Source organism: Nyctibius grandis, chromosome 15, assembly GCF_013368605.1.
Source record: "Nyctibius grandis isolate bNycGra1 chromosome 15, bNycGra1.pri, whole genome shotgun sequence".
NCBI lineage: Eukaryota > Metazoa > Chordata > Aves > Nyctibiiformes > Nyctibiidae > Nyctibius > Nyctibius grandis.
The window spans coordinates 10,001,009-10,028,870 of NC_090672.1; the positions used below are offsets into that span (position 1 = coordinate 10,001,009).

Below are 27,862 nucleotides of genomic sequence, written 5' to 3' on the forward strand. Positions count from 1 at the left end.
ATTTCTACCTTAAATATTTTCCAGGCCTGTTTGTTCCTTGTGTCCCGGCCTACGCTGTTGTGAAGCATTTCTGTACTGAATAAGCAACTACCATTTTCCTTGTGCAGAAAAAGTTTTATTTCTGTGGAGTAAGCCGTTACTTAAAAGCTTCAAGAATCTTTGTACATGTGAAATTTTTGTTTGCTAAAATTACATGACTTAGTAGACAAGTGATGGAGGATTCTTACCTCCTGAGAGGGTTTGAGTGGTCTCTTTTCCAGTGTTTACTACACCACCAGGCTGCCAAACCCTTCATAGAGAATTGATTCCCTACTGAAAAACTTCCTTGTCAACCAAATGGTCATTTACAAATGAATGGGCTAACACCAGACTCCTGGGCACCTGCCCTGATAAAATCTTTTAAAAGCTGAGGCACAACAAAACCTAGTAGATGTTGCAAGTGGTTTAAATTTTCCTTACAAAGCCAATACTTTGTGCCTTTTAATTTTGAGTAAATGACTTGCAGAGCTGGGGGTAGCAATGTTAATGGATATGTTCCTTGCTAGAAGAGACCTAGTAAAAGAAAATAGCCACAATTGTACGAATTATTGTTGGTAGTTTATTTACAACAAAATGCAAGGAAAAATACAATATTAAAAATAATAAATAACTTGGTTAAATCAGAAACTAAGTGATATGAATGAGAAATATGACAATCAAGTTCTCCTGCTGAGCTTTGCATTATTTAACATGCAGAGCATTTCAAAACTTGGTCCTTCTTTGATGGTAGCGATGTATTGCCTAGTGTAGCCATCATTGCTCTAAATAAAAGAAATGCATTACTGGACATTCAGAGTCACGTGGAATTATCACAGAAATGAAATAAAACAATGAAACCTGTTTTAGTGACACCACAAAACTATAGGAGATTGTAATTCAATGCCCATGCTGTTCGTTTAAAGCAAAACATTGTTAGACTTATTTAGCAATTTTAACTTACACATATAAACCCAAGTCCAAACAATGGGAACAGAAAAGCTCCTATTGACAAGATCATGAATTCTCTCTTACTGCACTCACTAATTCATAAAAAGCATATACATTTGGCTTATTTCAAATGATAGCACACTGTTTTCAGTTATAGTGCAGCAAGCTTCAAAGCAGTTTTAACAAAATGTAGCAGTCTTGTTACAAACTAAAATTCAAGGAACAAATATTTCAAAATCTCTACAGCAGCAATTAATGCAAATTGGCTACTAGATGTCACAAAATCACCTTCCAGAATAATTAAAAAAGCCAAAGAATAAGGTCAAATAGTTTCTTTCCACAGGATTTGTCCAGTCATTTACAAAATTACCCATTACATTCATAAGAAATCCCATTAAGTACGTGTTTCAGGAATGTGCTGCTCCTCATAGTCTTTATGGATACCTCCCTTTTTAAAATTTATTAGGAGATCTACCCTTCTAAAGACTGCAGTGAATTGCCAGTTATTTTGTAATGATTGTTTTATATGAAATACATAAAAGTATGAGCAAAGCTGGGAGGAGGTTTTAATAGAAACCCAAACAAACTAATCACGTTATTTGTTCTGAACTGTATTCTCCTTGAAGAACTCCTTGTCAAGTCCTAGCAGAGCTGTACCATGTAATTCTTCAGTCACTGTGGCAGAGAATAGGAACGCGGCTATTGTGCCTGTTCAGCTTTGCTGTGCGGCACCATACTCTAAAGATGCATTCACTAAATAATCACATCATTTATTTTTGCAAAAGAAGGGATGAACACCTGCAAAATGCTCTCTATTTTTCCTCTAATAACCACGGGTGAAAATACAACAGAAAGCATTGTGAAAAAATCAGCAATGAAAACAACCTCTTTGCCTCAAGATGTTACTGAAGTATTCTGACCTTCCTTTTCATTTAATTTTGTGACTTTGAGTGTTTGCTGGGAATATTCTAGTAAAGTTATTCTACCTTAAAAACAAACAACCAAACAGAAAAAGGTATTTAAAGATCATATTGACCAAATGGGTAATGACCGGTGGGGAAAGCAAAAGAGAACAGAGCACAGGATACTTACACAGGCAATGAAAAGCCTGCGGTATTTCTTATTCGAAGCAATGAAACATTACAGATCTCTTTATTTGCCTTCATTAGGAAGCAACATGGAGGCAGCCTGGCCGATCGTGATCCTTGTTGTGGCCAACGGCGAACTGAGGCTGTTCGGTCAATAAATCCGGTGCTCCTGGAGAACAGCACTGCTCGGTGGAAGAGCTACGGCAGCAGCACGTGCAGGCAGAGGCACAGCGTCAAGCAGTCATTTTTTCCATGACATCATCAGTGTCTTTCTCCTACATCTCTGTCATGCAGCAATTAAGATGTGTCCTCTTCAGGTATGTTAATAATTTTCATACACGCCTTATCCCCAAACCTACTTAATGTGATAATCAATGTACCCACATGGGATTGGAAATCAAACAGTTGAATACAAATAAAGGTATGACTGCTTTGGTCTAATAATCTGTGTCAAACCCTGACGCTTAAATGTGTATAGAAACAGTAATATGTAAGCACAAGGGCATCATGACTAGAGCTGAGCAAATTTTTTTCTGGCAAAGAAAAAATTCATTGAAAAATAGACTTTCAGATGGAGCAGACCTAAACTATTTCTATATAGGTCAAATTCAGGAAATGAAAAAACAACCAAACAATGCTCTATGTTTTCAAAGGTTTCCCTTCTCTGCCAGTGTTCCAATCTTGCTACTAAATAAATAATAATAATAAAAAGATCAGACCAGTTATAATCATGAATACTTAACCTGAACACTTTTTAAGCTGAAATCATACTCTAACATAGGAAAGTTTTGTTTGCATCATTACAGCGGCTTCTTTTTAAACAAAAAAAACATCACCCATTAGTTCACTAATCACACAATTACTACCTCTGAGAAGAAAAGCAAAGCAAAACATGGACAGTAAGTGGGAGAATGCGTGAAGTCAGACCACAGCTAACCTACCAAGCGCTCCCAGATTTTGCTAGCTACAGGATTTTAACTATCAAACAAATATACACTTGTTTTCAGTGCAGGTTGGCAGTGGAATTACCTCTCCTGCTACTACAACTACACTATAAATATCACACATTCAACATAACTTCTACTGGATCTGCAGCCATTGAGAAGTTCAGTGCATTTAAGCCAGGCAAATCACAGCATTGTGCTGAGAAGGCGGCACAAACCTCCCGTCCAGGTAAGAGGCCATCCTCAAACTGATTGTTCAACCTTCAATGATAGTTCAGCTCTGGAGGACTCTTTTTTTTAGTCCATGTACTATGTCACCAGTGGCACAAAATATCACCCACTTTGATCGTATGATTCAGGTAATAGCTGTCATTCACAGCGGCTTATTTAACGTTTACTACAGCTACCAATAGAGAGAGATACAGGCAGCATTCACTAAACAGCAATTTGTATGAAAGAGAACAAAGTACCCCAAATGGGGGTCAGCAGGGAAAGTTTCTCACTGAGCTTAAATTTCGAAAAGGAAGCAAGGAAGAGACCACTTCTGCCGTTTTTTTTTTCTCCTCCTTCCACAATCTACACTTCCCTACTGGGAAACATCCTTTTTTACATTTTAATTCCTGAGATTGAAGAGTGATTTCACATGCAGACCAGGAAGAGCACTTCTGTTTCCTTAACGTCACCCTACAGGGGACTGAGCAGCCCCACGATTCATTTGCTTTTTAAAGTGACTGATTTTGTTCACTCCTCCCCTAGACCATAGTAAAGCCTAGAACCAGCTTTCTGTTAGCAGAGATTGTGCTGTTTAGGAAAGATACGAGGCAGGAAAGAAAAAGAAGTCTCATATTTTCTTTCCTTTACATTCAAGGTCTTACAGCATAACTACCACTCTTCTTCCAGTGAGGACAAGACAGAATTCATTGGTTTTGCTTCTCAACTGGCTGAATTTAGCTGCTTTTTTTCAACCTTACACATGGAACACCATTGATGAACACCAATAAGGACTTAAGAGATCACAAAAGGACAGGGGAGAGCTATTAAAATACATTATCTACAAGAAATAGGTGGTTTCTTTTACAAATTCTGTGCAAGATAGAAATAGTTCAATGGCCTCAAAGTCAGTATAATTAATTACAATTGGGGCTTCAATACAGTGATATTTTAGGTTTGAAAAGTTTTGCCTTTGTTAGCTAGGCCCCAAATCCTGAGTCATATTGAGCAAAATGTGAATCTGAGTGATTGCTGTTGGTGTTCAAGTACAATGAGTCGCAGGTCAAAGGTTTATGAATACACAGGAGAAGCTGGAGAGTGGGAAGGATTTTAAAATCGACTGTAAAAGAAGAAAATGGGAGGGTTTTTTTCCTGTTAACCCTGCATTCTAGTTGGCACTAACTTGCCTCAGAAGTCCTTGGCAGCTTTACTAAATACCTACTTCTAATTATAAATGCTATGATCTAGATGAGGATTTGTAGGTAGAATACTGCTACAGAAAAATTTATTTTCTTTTATAGGGTTCCCCTCAGACTATTTCATTGTATGTCAGTAAGATGCACCATATGGCTTGAAACACTACTTTAGGAATATATAAACCACGTTCTCTTGCATGCACTTCTCTCAAGGTTTTAAGGATCAAGTCTGAGGAAAGAAGTCATCTTTCCACACCAGTGAGATTATTATAAGGAAAAAAACCAACCAACGAACCACCACGACCTTTGTAGAAATGGAGTTACGTCACTCTTGCTGTGGTAGACATGGCTTATCAGGAGGAAACATGCTGGGTTAATTTAAAGGGTTTTTTTCACTGGATCTGGAAGAGTGAGAGTTTCTGGAGCAGACTTTTTCCGAGGCCGGTCTTTGGGAACTGTTAGGAATTCAGGAGCATCTGTGGAGAGAGGAGTTGATGGAGCACTAGATGGAGCGCTGCGGGTTGAAGAAGGCATGGTAATATTAGAGATAGATATTGCAGGTGGGAAAATCCCTATCTTCTTGTTGGTAGCTTCCTGAGTTGCTCGTTCAAACTCTCGTACTTCATCCATTGTCATGTCTTCACCAAGAAGGAAAGAAAGATAAAGGCACGTTAGAATAATTTCAAATGATCATTTCATTAACTCAGTTAAACTGCTTCCATCCAAATTCTACATCAGGGAATGATTGCTTATCATGCATATCATTAAGTGATTCTCCACATGAATGCCTCCCTATTGTAATGCATTGATTGGAGTACAATAAGCGGCCAATGTAAAGAAAAGGAAGTTATGTACATTAATCACATACTAATGGTTCTTCTTCTACCTGGGTCTGAACTGAATAGAGTGCTACCTCTGTAATTGCTGGAAAAATCAAGCTATTTCACAGGCAATTAAAGAATATGTTTAGATACACAGCAAATAGAATTTTTCAGAACTTCAAACAAAATAAAACTAATAGGTTGTTGGGTTTTTTTCCACCTAAATTATGAGCATGAATGAGTAAAGGGTTGTCATCCATCTGTTCATCCACTAGAATTAGCAAGAGATGAAAAATTCTCTCTCCCCTCATGCACAGCTTCCATTGACTTCTAGTTGCAGCTGCATGCACATCACTGAGGCGTATTGCTTTTCCACTAATAAAGCCTAAAGAATTCCCTCTCACTTGAGAAAGCCACAACACGCTTTCCAACTTTTCCATCCGCAATCTGTACTTAAACATTTATGGCCAACCGACAAATCCACTGCTTAGTTCCCTGCAAAATAGAGGCAAAATGAGATGAGAGGTTAAAGCCACTTTGCAATGGAAAATCGGCTCCACAGAAAGCTTTAAAAGCAGTGAGAGTCTTCTCATGCAGGTGACAAATGTGTCACAGTGCTGCAGAAACCCACGAGAGGGCAGAGCGATCCCAGCATAGATGTGCTCTGAGCCGGGCCACACAAAACTTGATCGGTAAAATCCCAAACGAATGACATCTGCTACCAACGAGTAAGTTGAGCAAAAAATCAGCCAGACTCTTCTGAAACCTGTTGCTTCATGTCTAGATTGCCTGCAAGATGTCCACTGAGCCAACTGGAATAAATTTCATGGTTTTCACTGAATGTCATGTTAAATTTGTAAATTTGAAGTATTTCATTAAACCATTTTATAGATTCTCTGTGCTCTGAAAGCTCGAAAAACCAAACAAAAGCACTCGCATTTTAATAAATTTAAAATTCTCACACGTTTGGGTATGTGAGACAAAGGACTGGCAATGGTGCTTACCATACGTATGGCAAAATCCTTTCAGTACATCAATACTTGTTAATATTACCCAGCTGCATGCATCTGTAGCCTTGGCTGCAAATGTTAAGAAGCAGCAGCTTTATGTTGTATTAGAACATTGTATTAAATAAACAAAAGCATGCATGTTGCCAGCTGCCTTCTCTCTTCCCTGCAGACGACATTCCAGGGACCTTTTCAGCCTACATTGCTGTGCCAGTTACTAGGAGTGAGGACTAAGCTATTTTCAAATCTGAGATAAGTGGTGGAAATAAACAGATGGTCTCACAGGAACTGCACCTACTCGTGTTGGAGATAGATTTGAACCCGTTTTGCTGATTTACATTTTGTCTCACTCTGTAACAGTGTGTGTAGTGTTTCTGAACTCAAAGGATTTAAAAGCACCCTGACATCAAAGGGAGCCCATGCATTCATTTCAGCTATTTTCATCTGAGGACTTCTGTACAACATGAAATGAAAGTTGTCTTGGATAAATGAAAGTGAAAGAGGACAGGAAGATGTCTCAATTTACTGGCCATTTAAGTGACGACTGATTAAAGTCTTACTAAGCGGTATCCTCCAAGACATTTAAAATTCAGACATGAAATGCTTACTGTCCCTTCAGTTGACTTTGGCTTTTTAGCTTACACTGGCTTTAAATTCACTTCTGTTCTGATACACGCTCAAGTAAAACAAGTCCTTACCCTGAGCTACGATGGCTCAGACTCTCTCTTTTTTTCATTAATGACAAATTCTGTGCTGACCTCAATGGCAATTTTGCCACAAGGGAATTACGGGTAGCAGACTTCATTCAAAGCCAAATCCTGAAGTGCAGAGCCCAAGTCAGAACTGATTCTCAATTTACTGCTCAGCTAAGGAGCAACCTTGATGTCAATGGAGCTGCAGCATTACAAACACAAGAATTACCTTCCTGGTAACATCTTCTCAGGCTGGTGTCAGCTTTTACTGAGTAAGAACAAAGGAAAGACCTCAAAACTGAGCCCTTCAGGCCTTGCCCCACGCTCATTACATGAGTGAAACCATCACTGAGTTCTACAGCGCAGTTAGTAGAAATAAAGGAATAAGAACATTTCAAAAGCAAATGTCACTGCATCTTTTCTATTTGCAGACAGTAATAATTTATAGTTTTAGGCCTCTACTTGAGGTGCCCAAATTAGGAACTTAAATACTTTATGAAGTTTCTAGAATCTGAATCAAAGAACCTACACAGAAACCCGGCCTTCTGCACAAACTGCTGTTACATACTTCTGAAAATACTTCTCACCTTGTTGGTAGCTAATCAATGACAACATTAAAATTAGTTTGAAAACAGTGAATAATTCGTTAGCCTTTTTTATTTTCCTGGTGAAGCAAACAATTTTATGAGTCCACAGAAATTTTCCACTCCCCATGTTCCTGGCTTTTTGACTGAAGCACCCTGAACTCCTGCATTTTTTAACTATTCAAATAGAAGGTAAAACTGATAGTTAACTTCCTCTTTATGCATTCAACTGAAATTTGAGAATTGTGTTTTCCTGGAAGACAGTTGTAGATGAGCCCAACCCCACCCTTTCTTACATCAGTGGCAGTTTACAGTGAAAATGAAAGGCAGGATTGCACTTCATGGAGGAAGATTCTGTTCCTACTGAAGCAAAACCTCCCCCAAATTCCACTGACTGGTCAGCAAGAACAGTTGGTTGCTCTTCTCTGATCTGTGCAGGTGTATTGGCTGAGGCTGGGCAATATGTTTTAAAAATGGACATACTCTTGCTTTGGCATGGCTCTCTATTTCATCCACAGTAGATGAATGTTGGTTGCAAACTTTAATGTTGGTTTTTTCATGCATATTTTTCTCGTATTCTCGAACATCATCCATAGTCATATCTGTAAAAAGTTCAAAATTGTTGGTATTTTCCATTGATTCAGTGCAAACTTAATTTTTTTTAAGGAGAAGGTTCTAGGAACACATAGTCTTTCAGCAGAAGCCAAAAAGGGATTTAAAAAAAAGCATGGAGCAACTAGCTTTATGAAAATTGACTCATAAAGGTAGTTATATCAGCCAAGGAAGGTGTAAGGAGGTTAAGTCAAAGGGAGTCAGAGAACAGGAAGGAGTGGAAATTGTTTAGGAGTATCCATGTAACATAAGGTAGGCAAAAAGTATTGAAGTGCAGGCCTTGGCAAAGGCCAAGATCTTCTAAAAAGATTTTAGAAGATCCCTTGGAGTAAAGGATTGATACAGAAATATTATAAATAATTACTTACCTTTCCAGGCCCTTTCAAAAAGATTTTGTTATCTTTGCATAGTACATCTCATAACCAGCAAACATTCTTACTGTTAGAGCACACACACATCAGCTTAGATTCCAGAAACTAACACTTAATTATACTGCTAAGTGAGTTAATAGTGAATGCGTTAACAGTTTTGTAGCCTCAAGCAATTTAAGGAATTGTGAGAATTAGAAATATTCTAACAAATCCGTCTGATTCTACCAGTAGGATCCTTTATCATTGTCTGGGCATGCCTGATGTTGTCAAACTAGTGCATCATCTGTTAGGTGCTTGCTATGTAACTCCAAGAAATTATTACAGATTTCAAAAAGATTTGTCACAAACCACACTTCCAGTAAAAACATGAAGAATCCAATGAACTGACTCTTCTGAGTATTCCCATCCTTTCAGTACATTTACTGGAGGGTAAATGAACTGTCCGAATTTTGGTCTGTTCTTTACAATGGTTTGATAACTTCAGAGTGTCATGAAAATAGCCATCAACTTTTTACTCCCAAAACTTCAATAGCATGTGATTAGCACAGCACACTTGGAAATGTGTACTGCTTTTGGTAATGTCCACTGTGGTTTCGTTCTTGAGGCTATCATTTTTCTTAGCTTTACTATGTGCCACTTGGATTTGCTAATTCTTATATCGCACAACCCCTTGTTATGTGATATGAGGCTCTTGCTGCATTTTACGAGGCAGCCTTTAAGGAAAGATACGACTTTAGCTGTTGTATCAGTAGCACAATGTAATATTTCATCAGTGAAAACGAAATGTGTCTAAAATTTTGATCAAAAGGCAACATGAAATACCACTAACTCCTACTCTTCTAGACTTTTCCTGTTATCTGGAATGAAAAACAAGCTCACAAGCCATGTCAATAACATGCTAAGGATGCGTTTTGCCAAGCAGAGAACATGCTCTTTATTAGTAAATAACACTGTGAAAATAGATTTTCTTAATAATAAAGCTAAATACAGTTTAGTAAGTTTAATGACAAGACACATTCATACTTACAGTAACAGCAATCAGTCAGTAACATCCGCAACGTAACACGTTATTTAATAATTGATCTTATTACACTGATTATTTGATTCAGTTTAGCTGACCTAACATCATCTCCAAGTCTTTCTCAAACTTTTATTTTAAAAGATGCGAATAGACCCATTGAAGGCACACAGACACTTAAAAAATTGTATTTTTGAAAAACTCTCCCTACACACACAAACATGTCAAGGGCAGCACCACAAAAGGTTTACAGATCGTATGTGTTGAATGGAACCGGATGCACACAAGTGTCTCGCTCTCATTTTGGGTAATGAAACACTCGGTTTCTAGGCAGCAGGTCTCACCAACTGGTACACTTCAGAACAATGCAGTGGTACAAGGGCTGTGCCCAGAGTTACCTCAACTAACTTTCTGCACTTCCTTCTTTTTTATAAATCTTGCTATATACTTAGCCTTTATTCATACCTATTTTAGTAAGCCCAGATTTTTTAGGTTTTGTACTTAGCTTGACAATTATGTTCTAAAAGTCCACTATATTATTTAGTAAAAAGACTCACCGTGACAGTAAATCCACAAGATAATTGTGTATCACAGTGTTTCATTTGTGGAAAGAGTATTTTTCACAGGGTGCATTCAGAGGTAAGATGGGAAAATCTGTAGTTAAATGTTTTTGGGCTAAACCTATTGCGTATGTTTAACTTCATGATTACCCATTTATTATTATCAATAACTCTGCTAAAGTGCAGACGACTCTTTGCTTCCCAGTAACATTTCCTTATGGCTCGCTTTAATAGATATTTTGGGTAGATTTGGGGCAAATTTGTGGGCTCAATTTTTACATGAAGTCAGGCTTCTTTATTTAAAGTCATCAGTTTCCCTGGTATTGTACAGGGAAAATAATGGATCACTACATTTCAGGTAAAAAAAAATAATATCTCTTAAGAACTCTTTCTCACTGGATACAAAATTCTCTTACTAGTTTATGTTACAGGAGTGTCTTAGAAACTGTTCTACAAGTATCTATGATTATGGATACATCTTCCTGCAAATACATGTAAAAACCACAAACCCCATGAGCTTATTTTACAAAATATAGTTGGCTGTTTTGATATTCAGATGACTCTGTACTATTGAAAGTGCCCATTCCTACAGCTGGCTCATGGATTCAGAACAATTTTTGCATGCAGCTGCTGTTGAATCAGACCCAGTAGGTTTTACATTTGTATTTTTCAGAAAGGATGTTAGAGCTCCATCTTTTCTTTACTGCAATCCCTAATAACAGTTTAAAACTTTCCTAAAAAGCTGAAATTGTGGAGGATCAGAGGCCCTAGGAGTTTCCAGTATGGAAATGACTGCATGTTAATGCAGTCTTGGTAAGAAGCTTTATTCAAACCTGCATACAGTTCTCCATATAGATGACCTAAAATAGAGCCTACTCTTGTTACAAAGAACCTGCTGTAAATGAGTTCCGTATGTTCCAGAGAAACTGAATATAGCTCCATCTCTCTCATGAACAACATATACTAGAACCTGATGGCCTATGAAAGCAAATGGAAATCTGTTGTTAGTTGTCATAAGCTTTGCAGCAGCCCTTTTAAATGGGCTAAATTCGGAGAATACTCACCGTACCACTCATCAACCCAGGCAAAAGCCTGCCGGTGACCGATCAATAGTATATCTCTGACCACCTGCGAAGCAAAGAAAAGGTTAAATACCTCTGCAGCAACAGAACACTTTACAAAAGTAACACTGTTGTCTTTCACCATGATTTAAAGTGAAAAATATTCTGACAGTTTTGTCTCTAAAAAGACATGCCCTAGAGAGTGAGCCATACTGGCTCTGAAGGTTCTGTAGTCCAACCTCCCACTCAAAGTGGATCTGTTGCCAATTCTGGATCACATTAGCATGGCTTTGACCAGCATGGGAAGCCACTTGGGAATGTGTACAGAATCCATTAATCTTTGGGCAGTTGGACGTTCTGGAACTCTTTCCTTGTTAGTTTTTTAAACATGTGGAAGGTCAATACTCTGAAAAATATTATCGTTTGGCTGTTATGCCATTCATTAACTAATCTTTTAGTAGACTGACTGGAAAACTTCCCCACTATCTGTTTGTAAGAAATTCTGCCCATCATTACTACATGTACAGTTCTCATGTACACTCATAAATACTTTAGCTCACGTAAGTATCACAGTATTGAAAACAATACTGATAGTTTTTCTCAACCTTAGACCTGAGCAGCTCCAGGCTTTGTCAAGTTTATACCCCACGATGAACTCTTCGGCTCTGCTCCAGATCTTTCAGACCTTGAGAGAGGTCTGAAAGCAGATTCAGCTGAGCTCCCTACCTTCTACACATACATAGTTGCATTCCTGTGCAGGGTAATACTCAAGCCCTGCTTAGGTGAAGGACAAGAAACAGCTCCTGTTGCTCTGACCTTGTGTACAAATTGCTCTACTCTGGTTTGTAGTCCCCAGACTTCAAATTTCACAGTCACAAGTTTGTAGGAACACATAATTGGCTGATGGGTCTCCCTCCAGCCTTCTTTTAATTGGCCTCTCCCAGTCTTCTGTGACTTGAAATATTTAGGATCCTGCAAAACAAAGAAATGCAGGAGAGGAAGTCCTGTTTATCAGTTTGCTAAAGTAAATGTTTTGATAAGACACAAAATATGAAAACATGCTAATAAACATTATGAAAAAGTAATACGAAATTGACTTAAATAAGCACTAGGATATACTAAAATCCAATCCTGTCTTTTATCCAACAGCCAGTGAATCGATGGCAGCTTATTCTTGGAGGTGCTTTGACAATCATATGATCTAGGACATTTTCTGCTACAGGAAAATATGTTATTGCAAGTCATTACAATACAATGCACTCCAGTGCAGCTACCCTGTGTGACTGCTCAGTCACGCAGAAAACTTGTGTCTCCTTCAAACTGCAGGAACCTCTGGATGCTGTGAAAGCAACGTTTTGCTTTGGTTTGTTTTGTTTTTGTGAAGTTAACCCAGCAGACAAGGGGATTCATAGTGGAAATTGTTCTTAAATTGGTGGCCCACAGATAATCCACGTACTGCAATGCAATTCATCCATGACATCACTCCTAGTTGCAAGTTCCTTTAACAGCGCCCAGAGATGGCACCTTTGTTTCCCTTAATCACGTCCATTTTTCTTGAAGGACATGATGTTTAGTCACAAATTGGCTGGACAGTTTCAAGCAAAGAGCCAGGCAGTGATGGACAGTACAGGCAACTTCCATCTAATAGCTTTTATGGAAATTCCTGCCTTTCTGAAAACACTGAAATATTGATACTATAAAACTGCAGACTGATGAATGGAAGCCAGGAATCAGGAAGAATTCAGAGGAACAGATTTCCAGGCTGCTTTATGAAAGATCAAGATGTTAAAGATTTTACTGAGTGCTTGCCCAGGTGAGCTAAAATGCAATTCACTGGGAGCTGCGTGTAAAGACTGTGTATAAGCTGAGTAAGCTGGGATGTAAGATACACAGCAACATTAAGCAAAGTGAACTTGAGAGTTTAATCTCCGGGCCACCAGTTCAAAGGGTATGAGTGTTTTACAGGGGTGAGTCGTTATCATCAGTAAAACTAACATCACTGGGCTTTTTACCCAGATGCTAAAAAATTAGGTGCTTAAAAATGTCTTGGACAATTTCAGAAAGATACCAATTCTGGCTCAGCAATTGCTTGTGCTGTGGTTCATGTGAGGAAGTATTTACGGAAGAATCTTATATTTATCTCTATATTTTGAATATATTTACACCTTTTCTAGTCCTCTGCTATTGGCCACAGCCACAGGGAGCACACCACGCCAGGAGGACCTTTGGTGTGACCAGGACTGCTAATCTTTTGGTCTCCAGTATCTGACCCAAAGCCACTGAAATCAATGAGAACTTTGACATTAAAGCCACAACCCAGAATGATTTTATGTGCCTAACTCATGGCTTCAAATCGCCAGATTAACAGTCACAGCCTGGAATCCTTTCTGCAATTAGGCATATAAGGTCCTTCTAAAGAAAAATGAAGCAGGGATGACAATTTTCTATTAAATGCAAGTAGAAATAATACTGGTACACAGCACTGCTCCTCTTCCTGACTTTCATGCTGTAGCTCACTGGTTGGGTTAGTCAGACAGAACAAATGAGACTCATGTGCCATGCTCACGTCTCTCCAGGGCCCCGGAGGAAGCGCTGAGCACCTGCCTGTGCCAGATCACGGCTGTTCTTTCCTCTCCCTGTGAAAGGTACGGCAGTTTGAAAAACATATTCCAGAGGCACCAGCCTAGAGCGAAGCAGCATACTGTCTAGGCTGGAATTGTGGCACATAGGAGTTTGAAACACTTCTGCCAGTGACTGGAAACTGGGCAAGCTGATCCTTTGTCTGACCCCATTTTTATGTTATTATTTAGATCATTCATTTTGTGTGTGCCTTATTTTTGCTTTTAGCCACCCATGCCTTCCTTTCTAGAGAAGCCATCACCCAAAGAATACTGCATCTATTCATTGTTTCCCCCTTAATTTATCCACCAGCAAAGTCCTCAATCTGTATTAAATGTAATAGCATAGCTAAAATCTTTTTGTTTAAATAACCTTCTCGTCCTTTTATCAGACACAATTTATTAGGAAAGCCCATCTGTCAAATCCTTTTGCTACAGAGAAGCCAGACCTACTCTGTATTTGCAATACATTATTGCCAGGTGCAGAGTGATTTAAAAATAGCACTTCTGCTAACATAGCAGAAACGTCATTACCCACGTGCTGGGCTTATTTGAGAATAAAACATAAAATTACAATAAAATAAAATAAAAGCACAGTGTGATGGATACGGTTTCAAACACAGCACTCTCCCAGTGTTTCTTACTTAGCCACGTCCAGTGGTTTCCAGTTCGGCATGCTTGTTGTTAGAGATTCCTTTATTTACCATTTAGCATTTATATACTTAACCTTCCTCATGGACTGCAGACGTCATGGGCATCAGATGTGGAATTGTAACCCCCTTTCCAGGAGGCAAACACCAACACGGTGACAATATGGCACTGGGTTGTTGCAATGCCTTTTCAGATTTAATTCTGAAATGTTATTTTTTACTTAAATAATGAAATATATTCATTGTTTACAGAAAACATCCAAATCTGAATGGGTGTCCTTTCCCTTAGCCTTGCCGTGGTATCAGGCATGATGTGAAGATCCCATACTATTCTGCAGCTGGCAACACCTCCTTATCTGCGTGTTGGAAGCCTGCAGGGAACATCTTGCTAACCTTGTCACTGCTCTGTCTTGAAAATTACGTGCTGGTTTTATGGCCATTTTAGCATGGAAAAAGAACCCCAAGCTGAATACTTTCTCTGCAGAAAGTGCATTGTGCTTATGCCATCCTGTTCTCTTACTGGAAGGTACTCAGATGTCCCAGAAACAGATCCATTCTTCCTTCCTTCCTTCCTTCATTCCTTCCTTTCTCCCTCCCTCCCTCCCTCCCTTTTAATGCACAGATTTGTTTTTTCAGACTCCTAGTACAATATAGTCCACCACTATGCTTTGGAAGTGCAGTCAATTTTTTTTTCCCCTTTCAGCTGAAGACCATTTTGTTTGATCTTGAATTTCAGGACCAATCCTTCATGGTTTTGATACACGTGATCTAGCATAACTACAATCTAGCTGTAGTTGCTAGGTTTTGGATTTCAGCTCATATAGCTAGGGCTCTGGAAAGATTTGTTGATGTAAAGATGCTACTATAGAGAGGTGTGTGGACTCATTTTTTTAAAGACCTTTTTTTTTTTTTCTCTTTTTGGATTTTCCATTAAAATGTATTTTCTGGAAGAGCCAGCTAAATATTTCAGAATTGTAAATATTGGGACAGTTCTGAGGTGCTAAAATATGATAATCCAGCCAGCCTTTATGTAAGCTCCCAACTGAAGTTAGGAAGGAAAAGGAAATTTTCATCTGTTTTTGCTATGCCCTGTACTGAACCACTGTACTGACACGCTGCACACACTCCCAGGGGGACTGAGGCAGCTGTATTACTTCAAGTACCATAATTTTCTGACTCTGTAATGTGAGAGAGGTTTTGTTATTCTGAAAGCACCTGGACAGTAGTAAGCTGGACCTATTACAGTGCAGCTGTGTTAAAGTCAAAAAAGGCAGCAACTGAAGAAGAACACCGCAGCAGCTGCACGGAATCTTTCTGTTTGGAGGTAACTTAAAAAGTTTATTCCACTTGTCCAACTCTCAACTGCTTTGTTATAAACAGGAGATGAAACAGTTAATTTTGAGAACTTGAATATGGTGGCAAAGAACATTTTGCTCAGTAGCACACATCTACAGTAAATGTTTCATTTCAGGGAATGATTCACTTGAGGCCCTCACTCTTCAGCATCGCTCGGTTTTATTCTTTTCTATAATTCAGTTAAATATATATGTCTATATGGGGAATACGTGATGGCTGGTGATACATATTCATTGATGGTAAAGTCACAAGGAAATGACTTTACAAAATGTACAACTACTCTTACCTGTAGGCTTGTACATTCTTTATATGGAAAGAGAAAATTCTGTATTCAATGTAATATACATTCAGATTTGGAAACATATGTGACTCCTTACAGAAAAACAGGCAAACCTGTTAGCTTGGATCTAGATTCAAGCTTTCTCAATTTGGCACCTCACACTTAAACATCTTAGAAGTTTAGGGATTTTTAGGTCCATGCTTGTAAAAAAAGCTACATTTAAGATGTGGCAGCACTGGGAAGTACTCTGGTGGCTACTTCACAATGAAGTTTGTAGATGGTCATTAAGTTAAAATTAAGTCGTCTGCTTTGGCATACCCAGAATTGCTGCAGTTATACCTCCTCCAGTCTTCTACAAGGGCAACTCTTGGCAGCAGCAATCAGTATACCTCCACAGAAGACAGGATTGGACTCTGTGTATGTGCTTGTAATAGCTAACAAAACTTCTGATTCACTGTTTACTCAGTGATTTAAGTCCTTTTGTGCACACACTGACAGATAAGTCCTCCGTTCTTAAGGGAATTCAAATCACTCGGATGATTCTGGTCAAGAGATCACTCAGTATTATTGGCAGGGTCCTTTAAAGGAAGGTTCCTATTAAGGTTCCTTTAAAGTGTTCCTCAGTGAAACAACAACTCTCCTTCAGCCTCCAGCTAACTCTATTTTTTATTTCTCAATTTTAGTTAATATATAAGAGGAGAGAAAAAGCAGATATGTACACAGTTGAGTTCAATCCTTTTCCCTTCAACCATCATGACATTTTCATGGAACGCTTTTCCTTCTCACCAGCACAAGTCAAACCGAGCTGTGCAATTCAAATGGAATATTATACATATGAAGATGTTTTACACATTTTGTCTTTTTCTGTGTGAATCATTATTATGTCAGTTACAATGGAAGGAAGAATATATAGATCTGTTTATAAGATTCATGGCAGTGCAACTGAAAAATAGTTTTTTAGATCATAGGTGCGAGGAAGCAGAGAACGGTTGCTTCACTTGTTTGTACTGAGCCTGATGCTATGGGTCCCTTGGATATCTCCTGAAGCCTCCTGCAGTAGCTGCGATATTATTACCTCTATTGATGGGATTGGATGATACACACACAACCGTATCTTCCGTTTATATAAACGAGAAAAACAACGCTAGAGCTGCTGCGGTTCATTCTGTTATAATCAATGAGTTATTTGATGCACTAACTCAAAGAAAGGTCACAGTGAAATTGTAGAAAGGGGCTTTTCATATGGAGGACTCTGAAAAATGTATATTGACCCAAACAGCTTCTGAAGGATATCTGAACACTTTAAAGCTAAAAATAACTGAAATCACAAATACTTGCTTAATAGCAACTATGTGATTAGTGCTGTCTGATCACATCAGAAATCACCCTCTACACGCAGGCTCAGAAGCACTAACGAAGAGCGAGCAGTTTAAATAGCGTGTGAAAGGTTTAAATTATTTAAGCTACTTCTCTAATACCCAGTAATACAACTAAATAATGAAAATTGCAGTTAAAAACTGAAGTATATTTTAATTGAAGAGGGATGCACTTCCGTCAGGATATAAAGGAAATTTCAAGCTCATTTCTAGCAGGCACTAAGTGTGCTGACCCTGACACAGAACTTCCTTAATTTTAAGCGTGTGAAAGATCATTGAAATGAAGGGATTACCAACATGCCTGAAGTTAAAATCATTCTCATTGGTCTTTCTGGATTGGAGTCAGAACACTTATCCTGTGGGATCTAGTTCTTAAATCCTGAGGACTGTAGTTCACTTTTAATCTTTAAACTTAGTATCAATTCAGATTAAATGATCTAAAAGCAGCCAAATTGTTGTTATTAGTGTAACTAAACCACCTTTCAAAAGCTCACAGTAAATGGTTTTTAGTTATCTCTGAAACTGTTATTTGGAAAACACAGACCATTTCTCATTTACATAGAGTTACTTTTTTATGCTCTTCTGATTGAAAACAGACGGAAATTACATTTACAAACATTAAAAGTCTTTTTATAGTCCCTAAATTATGTAAGAGGCCTCATCAGAAATGGAAATTTGGCTTCATATTCATCATATAGTAGCATAAAAAAACCCCATAGTTTGTAAACTTTGGAAGATACTGAGTTCAACTATTATTAATTCATTATCAATTACAGTATGCGCACAGTTAAATGCTAAGGTGTTCTTACTATTTTGCATGAATTCTGGAAGAGAATTTGGTAGCCAACATACAAATCATCCATCAGTACAGAAAAAACAACAGATGCTGGGCTATTTTTGTTGTTTAAACCCATATAAAATTCCGTTTTGCTTGGAATCAGGTCTCTAGATTTCTCTTTGAAATAACAACACAAAGACTCTGAAATTCTTTTCTCACTTACCATGAGGCTGTTTTTCGATATCATAAGATTAATCATATGGAAATTACGCTTAATAGTTGGCTATTAAAAACAGGAAGGAAAGCTGAAAAGCTAGATGTTACCTTCATGTTTACAACTTTTGGAAGTGCACACACTGAGATGAAAAATCTTACATGATTTCTTTAAAACACAGTCAAATACTGACCTGCCCAATAGCAGCAGTCATTCCTAAACGAAACTAGAAGACCGCGGATTTCAGATAAGATGATGGGACCAATAAGCTGTTTCACGAGGTGTTATATAATTTTTGGTACGTAACAGATGGGTTTCATTATCTAGGGAAACTAATAAAATTACTTTTCATTCTACTGTAGACCCAATTTTTTTTTATGACCCGTACATAAAATTTGAAATAGGATCTATAAATGGAAGATAACAAGTGCCTGACTTTTTTAGTCTGAAAACCATGTCTCCTATGGTATAGAAATACATTCACTGGCAAGTCTTCATTTTCTATCCTAAAAATGATTATGTAGGCTCGTTTTGTATAGGCAAACAGCTGCCATACTCATTGCCAGCTATGAATATATACTTGGCTCCAGGGGCAAATCATATCTCCAAAATTAAATGGAAGCATAGATCTGATCATTCCTCTCTAGCTACTTCCTGTGAACCATCATTTTTCAAGTCTGAGGTTAAACCATTGAGCCCTCACCTTCATTTGCATGGTGGTTGCTGATTTCAAAACAGTGATTGCATTGACCTAAAATAAACACGCTCTTCAGAGCTGTGCACTATCAAATATACATGGGAGCAATTTTCAGGGGAATTTTAAGACAGTGAATGTGTCTGCTGTCATTGATGCTTTCTGGCAGATCTGCTGCAGTGTGTGGTATGCTTCAGTTCCTCTCGGTCTCGCGTCACGGTTGCCCCTGAGCAACTGTGCATCAACCCTACTCTCACTGCAGCCTGTCTGTCCTTTGCCTGGGCTTAGACGCTTCGCATGACTTATTAGTTGGGGCAGGATGCAAATAAGGACAAGAGTAATGTTTAAAACTGCTCAGACCTGCAAACACTTCACTGAACTTCATGATTCAGAGAAAAGTCCTTTTCTACTTTGAATGAATTCAGCTGAGTATCAAAGGTCTGGTACAGCGTATGTTCTGATAAGGGTATGAAAGAGTTTCAAAAGGTTGGAGGAATCATCTACAGAAGAAAGTGTCAGGCAATCTAGATGGAGAGGTTGTTATCTGCTTCCCCTCTAATTGAAAGCTTTTTAAAAACAACTGACCAGCAAGATTTCATACAAAAAAAATTGTTTTGATGCCTATCAAGGCTTTCGTGCAGCCTCTTACATTCCCTTCTTCATCCTTTCACAATGAAGTTGTCTCTTACCTCTGATTCTTTGTAATAGCGCTCAGGAATTTCATCGCTGGCAATATCAATAAAGCAGACTTCTCGCTCCAGATCTTTAGCTTCTTTGTCAAAAATCTGCAAGAGTTAAAGAAATTTAACACTGTAACAGAACAACACCCTTACAAAATCCACCTGGAAGAATAGTTACAAGCTATTTTCAATGACTTGAATAAGGTATTTTAGGCTTGCACCTGAAGAGCTTCTGATACAAGATATGACAGTTTTTTCAGGGACAGTCACGTTCTCTAGTCTACTGCAGACAGCAAAGGGAAGAAAATGGGTGTTGTCAAGATCGTATATAGACAAGGTGTTCCTAAGCAAGACTAACAGCAGTGTGAATGAATGATGCCACAGAGTTTTTGGGGAACAATCCACTATGTCAGATCAAGAGACAGCGGACTGTTCAGTATAACACCGTGTTCAGCACTTACTGCTCACACCACTGTTCTTCCTCACGCTTTTTGGAATGGAGACTTCGGTCACAAATAGCAAAGTCAACAACTAGGATTGGTTTTATTGTGTTGTCTAATCTTTGAACTAGATTCCAGCACTGTGTCAAAAACCTGACTTTCTGGACTCTGGATGTTTCTGACCTGCATTTCACTCCAGGGACAATAATGAAATGCAGGTGTGGCATGTGAACTAGTCAGGCTAAGTTGCTGTTACAATGAGAATCAAAATTTTGGTTGAACTGCCCTCAGTGGAAGCTGGAAACTTATTTTGATTTTAATCCTTTAGGATCTGGTTTTGAACACCACGTCTCCTCTTCTATGCAAGGCAAATGATGGGTATATTTTGAAAATGCAGCTCATTTGCATCTGCAGTGTAGTATACGTCTGTGCCTGTGTCCATAATTTAACTGTTTAGGCATCTTAGTGACCCATGTGACTTATGTTATGTCTGCAATAAGTTTGTACTCGTGATTCTGGGACTTGGAAATAGGGACTAGTTAAAAGACTATCACGAATTAGTGCCATAAAATTGAGGGAAGCTGTGCATACGCTGTCAAGATCAGTAACAAGCTAACAATGTGTTTTTTCCTTTGGGGCACAATGTTCTATAGCCAGCCTTCCCAGGAAGCATAAATATTTTTGTTTTCTTTTTTTGAAATAAATGTAGTGAACGCTCTGTTAATTTCATTTCATCCTAGAGGAACAGTTAAAAATATAAAATGCTAACAACTCTTCAGTAACCAGAATGCTAGTTTGTTATTTCTGAAAGCAATGCGGCTGCCCACCTAAAGCATTCAAAGTGAGCAATGGGCTCCGATGAACAAGTACACCAGCTGGTAAGAAGAACACTGCTCAGGAAATCATAATTCAAATAAATGAAAAGCTGAAGTTTGACTCTATAATTTTAACTTGTCTTGGTAGTTAACAGTACTGGAATAAAACAGGCAACACTGAACACTTACTGCACTGGATATAAAATGGTAACTTGTCTGAAACTGCAGAAGGACAGAACAAAGGGAAACTCCAGTCTGTTTCTATTTGTGTCCTTATTTTCCTTCTCCAGTTCTTGTTTTTGCAAAAAGTTATCTTGATTATTTGAACAAATTTGAGTTCAGAGGTCCTTCCCTTGTAGTTCTCTTTCTTAGAATCGGGGTACGTTTTATTAAAGAACTGCTTTGTTTTATATATTTAATATAGGTTGCTTTTTATAAGCTTCCTCACTTGCTTTTTTCCGAAATAAATTCAGATATGCAGAGCAGTCCCTTGATGAAATCAGTTGAACTATTTCTGGAACAAGATGCATTTCACCATAATCTCTGAGCTTTAAATAAAATAATGGAGATTTCTCTTCAATGGACATTACCAGGTCAGCTGAGGTTCTGAATCAGTATATGATTTAAGTACAAGCCTAATAAATTTAAGCACAGGCATATCTCTGCATGTTTGCAAGGACCTAAATTTGGACTATTACCCAGTATCTTACCTGAAGAAATGTGCCCTGCTCTGTCACAGGCTTGAGCCACACATTGCACCTCTAAGTAAGATAGTTTTAAATTCTTTTTCTCTCTTTAAAATGCTTTGATAGAAGTGGGGATGACAGATGCCTTTGCCAATCTGTCAAAATTGGAGGGATTTTTCAACCATTTCAACTGTGCCTTATTGCCTGCTTAGGCTATCTCTGACCATTGCCTCCATCCCAAGAGTTTGCTGAATGACATTCTCGCTTCCCTTTGCTGGCAGAAGTTGTTGTCTAATCATTTATGCCTCTCCCCTTCTTAGATTGTCCTCACTAGATTTGCAGATAGAGATTTAATCATCTCATTCTATCAGCAGTAGAAAATAAGAAGTCATTAGAGAACAAGACCGATTTCTTTCTTAGCTCTAATTCTCTCGTTGCCTCTCCTAGCCACGTAATCTGGGATTGCCTTAAAACCTGCAGGGAGGATGGGTTTATTGCGTTTGTGATCAAAGAGACTACAGAAATTTAAAAGTTTTAAAGGAAGAGATTAAAGGCCATGAAAAGAAGCATAAGGCTTCCAATCTGTGCAACTGTATTTGCAAATGTGCAGAAAATGAATGGTGAGAACAATCTGTTTCCTTAAGAAGATGATGTAGAAAGGCAGAATGTTAAATATTATGTTGGAAAGAACTGGACAGGCTTCACATTTGGAAGCCAAGTAATTAATTGAGATTGAAATACACAATCAAATGGAAAACAAAGAGTAACATTCAGGCTGAAGTGTCCTTTTTGCTGTGGGTTTGGGTTTTTTTTTGGGGTGGGGAGGAGTTGTGGCAGCTTTTTTACAACAGACAAACATTTATACACTTCTACTTTATGCTTCTTTTTTAATTCAAATATTGATACTTCACTGAAGCTTTTGGGTTTTCTCTGTATTATCTCCCATCCCTGAACTGCAGTCTAACTATGCCACTTGCAGCTATTGAGCAATTTGTATGATGAGGAGCGCTTTCTGTGAGTAGAATACTTATGTATCCATCGCTTGTAGGATGGTTTAAATCTAGATTTCATAGTATGTGACAGTTAGAGGTATAACTGCAGTAAGGACTGCAAGAATGAGTTTTTTTTTTTTTTTCCCCTATTAAAAAAGGGACAAAACTTTCTCTCCAACTTGAAATTCTAGTCGTCTTGGATTGCCATCATCAGAACTACTGGCTCGTCTCCAATTTATTATTACAGCACCCTTTCGCAGGTTGTGTCATCTGGTCCACGTTACCTCTCATTTTTCTGAAGGAAATTTTGGTCTGAAGTAACAGAACACCTCCTCAGAATTGAGCTGTGGAGGTGTAGTCAGTGTGTAAGTTTTCTGCAAGTCGTGTTCCGACCTCAGTTACCCCCAAAGTCTGTTAATTTACTTTTGAGATTTACTTGGGCAAAGATTACAGGAATTGAACAATTTCAACCTGTTCACTGGCTAAAACTATTTATGTGGACACACATAATTGGGAGCAATTCTTCTATGGAAAGAGATTGAATCGCTCCTTAAGAGCAGCAGAATTGGCTCACTGAACAGCACGGGAATATCACTGTCTGCTGCAGAGCGGAACTCACAAAGGCAGTTACATATTTATAAGCAGCCTTGCTCCCTGCTCCTTTTTATCTCCATGTCACGACTCCTCTATTATTCCATCTCTTATGAAACAGCTCATTTAGATTTGTACTTTCTGAACAGAGAAATGTATTTTTATGTAATTATGTCAAAGTAGCTATGCTTCCAAGACCATAATAGACTGTCAATAATATTTACTGGGTTTACTTTTTTAAAGTCACATCTATTTCAAGTGCTAGATTTACTAATTAACTTCAGTAGTTCATTTAGAAAAATCAAAAAGTAGAGGCATAACCATATTACCTGTTCACACTCTCTGTCAGTATCGGCCTTATGTTATGTTCTGCGATAGCCACCTGTGCTTGGGATACACTGTTTGTAGTTATGTTCGACAAAAAGAGAGCTCTTCACACAGAAGGAATTTCAGGCTAACCTCTCCACTTGTTTGTCTGTATTTTTTGAGACTTATTAGAGGGGGAAAGCTTCACAAAATCAAGATTTTCCATTGCAAATTATACAGGAGACAAAAGATCCTCAATACAATCATACAGAAAAAGTCCAGGTGCAAATAAAATCATCCCTAAAAGCATATCTAGCTCTGATTTTGACATATTTTGCAATGATGCCCTACAATCCTTTAGACAATTTTCAGAATGATATCCTGTCGTGCAGTGAGGCTAAGCCAGGGCACAGCTGAATCCATTTCAGCTGAAGTCAGTGTTTCATGGCAGTTTCCTTAAATAGTGAATTTACATTTAATTTACATGTACTGTATTGAACTTTGTCACAACCTAGTTTCATGTTACTAAGATAGGAGACAAAAATAGAGGAAAAAAACACCCTAAAAAGAGCAAAACTAGAAATGGCTTTTCTTAGCTGGCCATACCTAAAATTTTTCTTCAGTCAACTGTTTCCCAACCAACACCAGAAATACATGCTAAGGGTGAAGCATGATGAATGATCCAATACTGCATCCTTGGTCACTTGCAGGGCTGCAGAATTAGAACTCCCTGTCAGGAAAGGGTTTTCTAACTTTAAATGATGGCACTGCAATTTACATAGCTTGCATATCAATAATATCTGCTCTTAGCTGGCTGGTTTTAGCGTGCTCAAGCTATTAATGTGTCAAGTGATACTGGTGTTAATTTATCACTATATGGAATACGGAGCTACCTCTTGTTGTCATTTGGCAAACGGTCATTCTGAGACATGCATTTTCAACACTGTGTTATCTTTGAAAGGCAAGAAACATGTTGATAACATATTTTTCTCTTGATTGACAAAGAACTAGTGCTGTAGCTCTGACATTTATCAGCATTACTGAGACACACACTTACAAAAACGTGCCCTATGATACCCATGCTTTGTCATCTTGAAACATAACTCTACCTCGAAATCTTTGCTCCACACCTTAATTATGAATAATGTTATTCTTGCTAATAAATATCCTGGTCCTTTAACAAAAAGAAAGACTGTGCTATTTTATGATCTTGCCTGTTATTCTTTAATAATCAAGATCCAGCCATTGAGTTTTCCAGAGCAAAATGTTATGCTACAAAGAGCAAGGCACTGTTAAGTTTCACATACAGTGAATTTCCATTATTGATGACAACTGGATTATTTTGACAAGCTGTGCTTTTTTACTTTCCCCAGACACTATCAGATGGTAGAATTTCTCTGCCCAAATAGCAACAGAAATTAATTCTGTGACTAAAAAAAACAAAAAAACTGCCCAAATAAGAGGTTAACGTCTGTTCATGAGAATCACAGACTAATCATTTCTTCACAAACAAGCAGTAACTTATACCTCACCTGCCTGTGATTTCTGACCATTTCATTAATTAGATAACCTTAAGAATTCTGTATTTAGTGTATAGTTTTAATATTCAAAATATAGACTTTGTGTATCTATATTCAAATTCCTTAATTGCTGATTTTTCTTGTGGGGAAAAAAGTGTGCACTGAGTGATTAACATGCACTCTTACAGCTTGTCTGTGTTCACTGGAGCTCTCTGTTGTAGGCACCTGCACTTCCCTCTCCCCAGCAGTTCCCACTGCAACCTTGACTTCTGTAAGCAGCTAAAGATGCAATACAGAAGCCATATTTTCAAGTGCTCTACAGATACCACCTACAGTGTCTTTTACATTTTGTAATTTAAAAAAAAAAGCAAAATAAAAATAAAATTTCTCTTTAAACTAAGAAGTTTACTTTTTAAAAGACCCGTAAGAGGAAACACTGAATGGCCTGAGTCCTTGGTCTAGTTTCTAACACTATCAATGAAGCTATAAAGCTGCAAGGTAGCGGTGACAATATTTGATGTACTAACATGTTCATCCAACACTGATTCTGTTTTTCTAAGGAGAGAGTTGCCATGCGAACATCTAGACGCGATACAGCAAAATCAGCTGCGCTGTTGCACTAGAAATCACAACCAGATGGATTTATGGCACTGCACTACTGCCAGCGACAAGCTTCATTAGTGTTTTATCTCAATAAAGGGGTTTATTGTCCGTTGTTCTTTCTGGCAATGTTTATATTCGAGCAAATCAAGTGTAAACTTTAACAGATTGGAGCAATAGTGCTTTGAGCACATTTAAAATAGGTTAAAATGATGACAAAGTCTAAGACATTGAAAAATCAAGTTCCAAAGCAGGTATCATTATCTTTCACTAGTTTCTTCTATCATGACAATTGGGAAGAAAAATCAGGAGGACTTTTGTATCAAGATATATTGCAGTAATTAGGTAGAATTTTACCAGACAATGCAATATGTTAAATAAAATAATTCTAATAATATACTAGCCCGCTAAATGACAACAGGAACCTGAGAGCATTTATATTGCTTTCTTCCACTAATCAATAGAATTAGCTTTAGTATCCTTGTATCTAATTATTACTTTTCACAATCAATATCTACGTTATTAGACAGCATGGAAATGAAGAATAGATGAGAGTTCAAAGACTCAAAAAAATATATCTAGAAATAGTCGAGTTTAAATCAGACATGCATTATTACCCTCATTACTGTAATATTAATATTCATTCAGTATATTTTGCATTACAACGGCAAAATTTACAGAAGTATTTTTTGGATTAATTATTTCTTCATCAGCCAAGGCTGATAGTTGCAATGAAGAAAAATAGAGTATATCTATGGAAATCTATAGAAATGGATGCTATGTTTCCTGTTGTTTTCTGACTGGGCAAATGTAGTGAAATTTATTCTAAACTTGTCTGATACGAATGAGAAATACACTTCACATTTTAAGTGATGTTTGAGCCTACCCATTGAGTAATAGAAATAAGCTGGACTCTCAGTCCTAGTTCCGAGGTGTTTGGTTTAACAGAAGTCTCTCCACAGGCTCAATCAGGTCTCTCTGTATTTCCCACCCTTCCAGCATTTCAGTGCTGTACCAAACACACTTGTGTCACCAGATCAATGTCACTGGATCAACAGCAAAAATGTAGGTCTTCCACTGGTTTGTTGTGTTCACACCAGTGAAAAGCACAGCTCTCAGAATTACAGTCATGGAAATCAGGGCTGGAATGCAGCCCTCTAATTCAGCTTCTCTTTCTCCTCCTCAGTTCAAGTAAGGGTCAATTAAATCTGTTAATCTTGGTGATTACTTGCCTAGTGTGTCTGACTCAGGTACCTCAGTATAAAGGTAATATAATATAACCCCACTGGCACTCTGGTACAAATCACATTTGAAGGGCTGGATTCAAGCAGAGTAGAGATTCTTTGATTTACATCATCTGAGTATCCCACCCCTGTGTTACTTTCATCTTAAATTCACTGGTTGGGTACTCTTCAGGACTTGATTCGTAGTACTTTAGCCACAAAGCTGACACACAGAAAAAACCCTGAAAATTCACTGATTAAATAGCTTCATTTCTTCCTCTGTTAGACATCAGTACAGAACGTGTCTTCTCACTGCTGACATTATAATGTACCAGAAAACTAGTCTGCACCCTCCTGAAACCAAAGGTGTGGGCTTGCTCTGAATTAAAGTGCTGCCAAAAAGCAGACGTGAACATTAAAAAGTGCATAAATTACATAATGCTCATGTAGTTGGGAGTGTCATACACTTTTTTTTTCCGCCCTCACTGATCTGGATCTGGCTTAGACTAGCAGTGACTGAAAGTTGTTGGTACCTGGTGGCTAATACATGATCTCTGTCATGTTCCCATTGGGAAAGTGTCTGTATGCCAAAAACATTATTCAAAATTATACCAGCTTCTTTTACATGTAATTATTCTGCCATAAGCAGTGCAACAGCTGTCAGCCTTATTAACACGCAGGCCCAAGGCGGTGAGGGAAATGTACCTCCCAGCTGGAGAGCAGAGCACTGCCACCTCGGGAAGGCTGCTAGAGGGACGCCGCTGGAAAGGCTGGAAGGGCTCTGTGTCTCAGACCCCTTAAACTCTGCTTTACTGCCGCCTTCTTTCTCAAGAATGAGTTTAAACACTCCTTCATTAGGTCTCTGTATTACAGAACAATTTCCCAGACATTTTAACCTTTATTTCACACCTAT

The 27,862-nt window shown here is 38.1% G+C and overlaps 1 protein-coding gene across 3 annotated transcripts in view; it reads right to left on the reverse strand.

The window, feature by feature from the left end:
* Positions 1–575: 575 nt before the first annotated feature.
* PITPNC1 (phosphatidylinositol transfer protein cytoplasmic 1) overlaps positions 576–27,862 on the reverse strand; it is an 82,261-nt gene continuing 54,974 nt past the window's right edge. For 2 of the 3 annotated variants that reach the window (XM_068413446.1, XM_068413445.1), the window contains exons 6-9: positions 19,786–19,881; positions 11,947–12,102; positions 11,134–11,197; positions 576–5,042 (exon numbers count right to left, since the gene is read on the reverse strand). In XM_068413446.1, the coding sequence (XP_068269547.1) occupies positions 4,783–5,042; positions 11,134–11,197; positions 11,947–12,102; positions 19,786–19,881 (576 nt within the window). In that variant the 3' untranslated portion in view covers positions 576–4,782. Of the gene's footprint in view, positions 5,043–7,991; positions 8,111–11,133; positions 11,198–11,946; positions 12,103–19,785; positions 19,882–27,862 lie in introns of all 3 variants that reach the window. The other variant, XM_068413448.1, reaches the window with a different exon arrangement.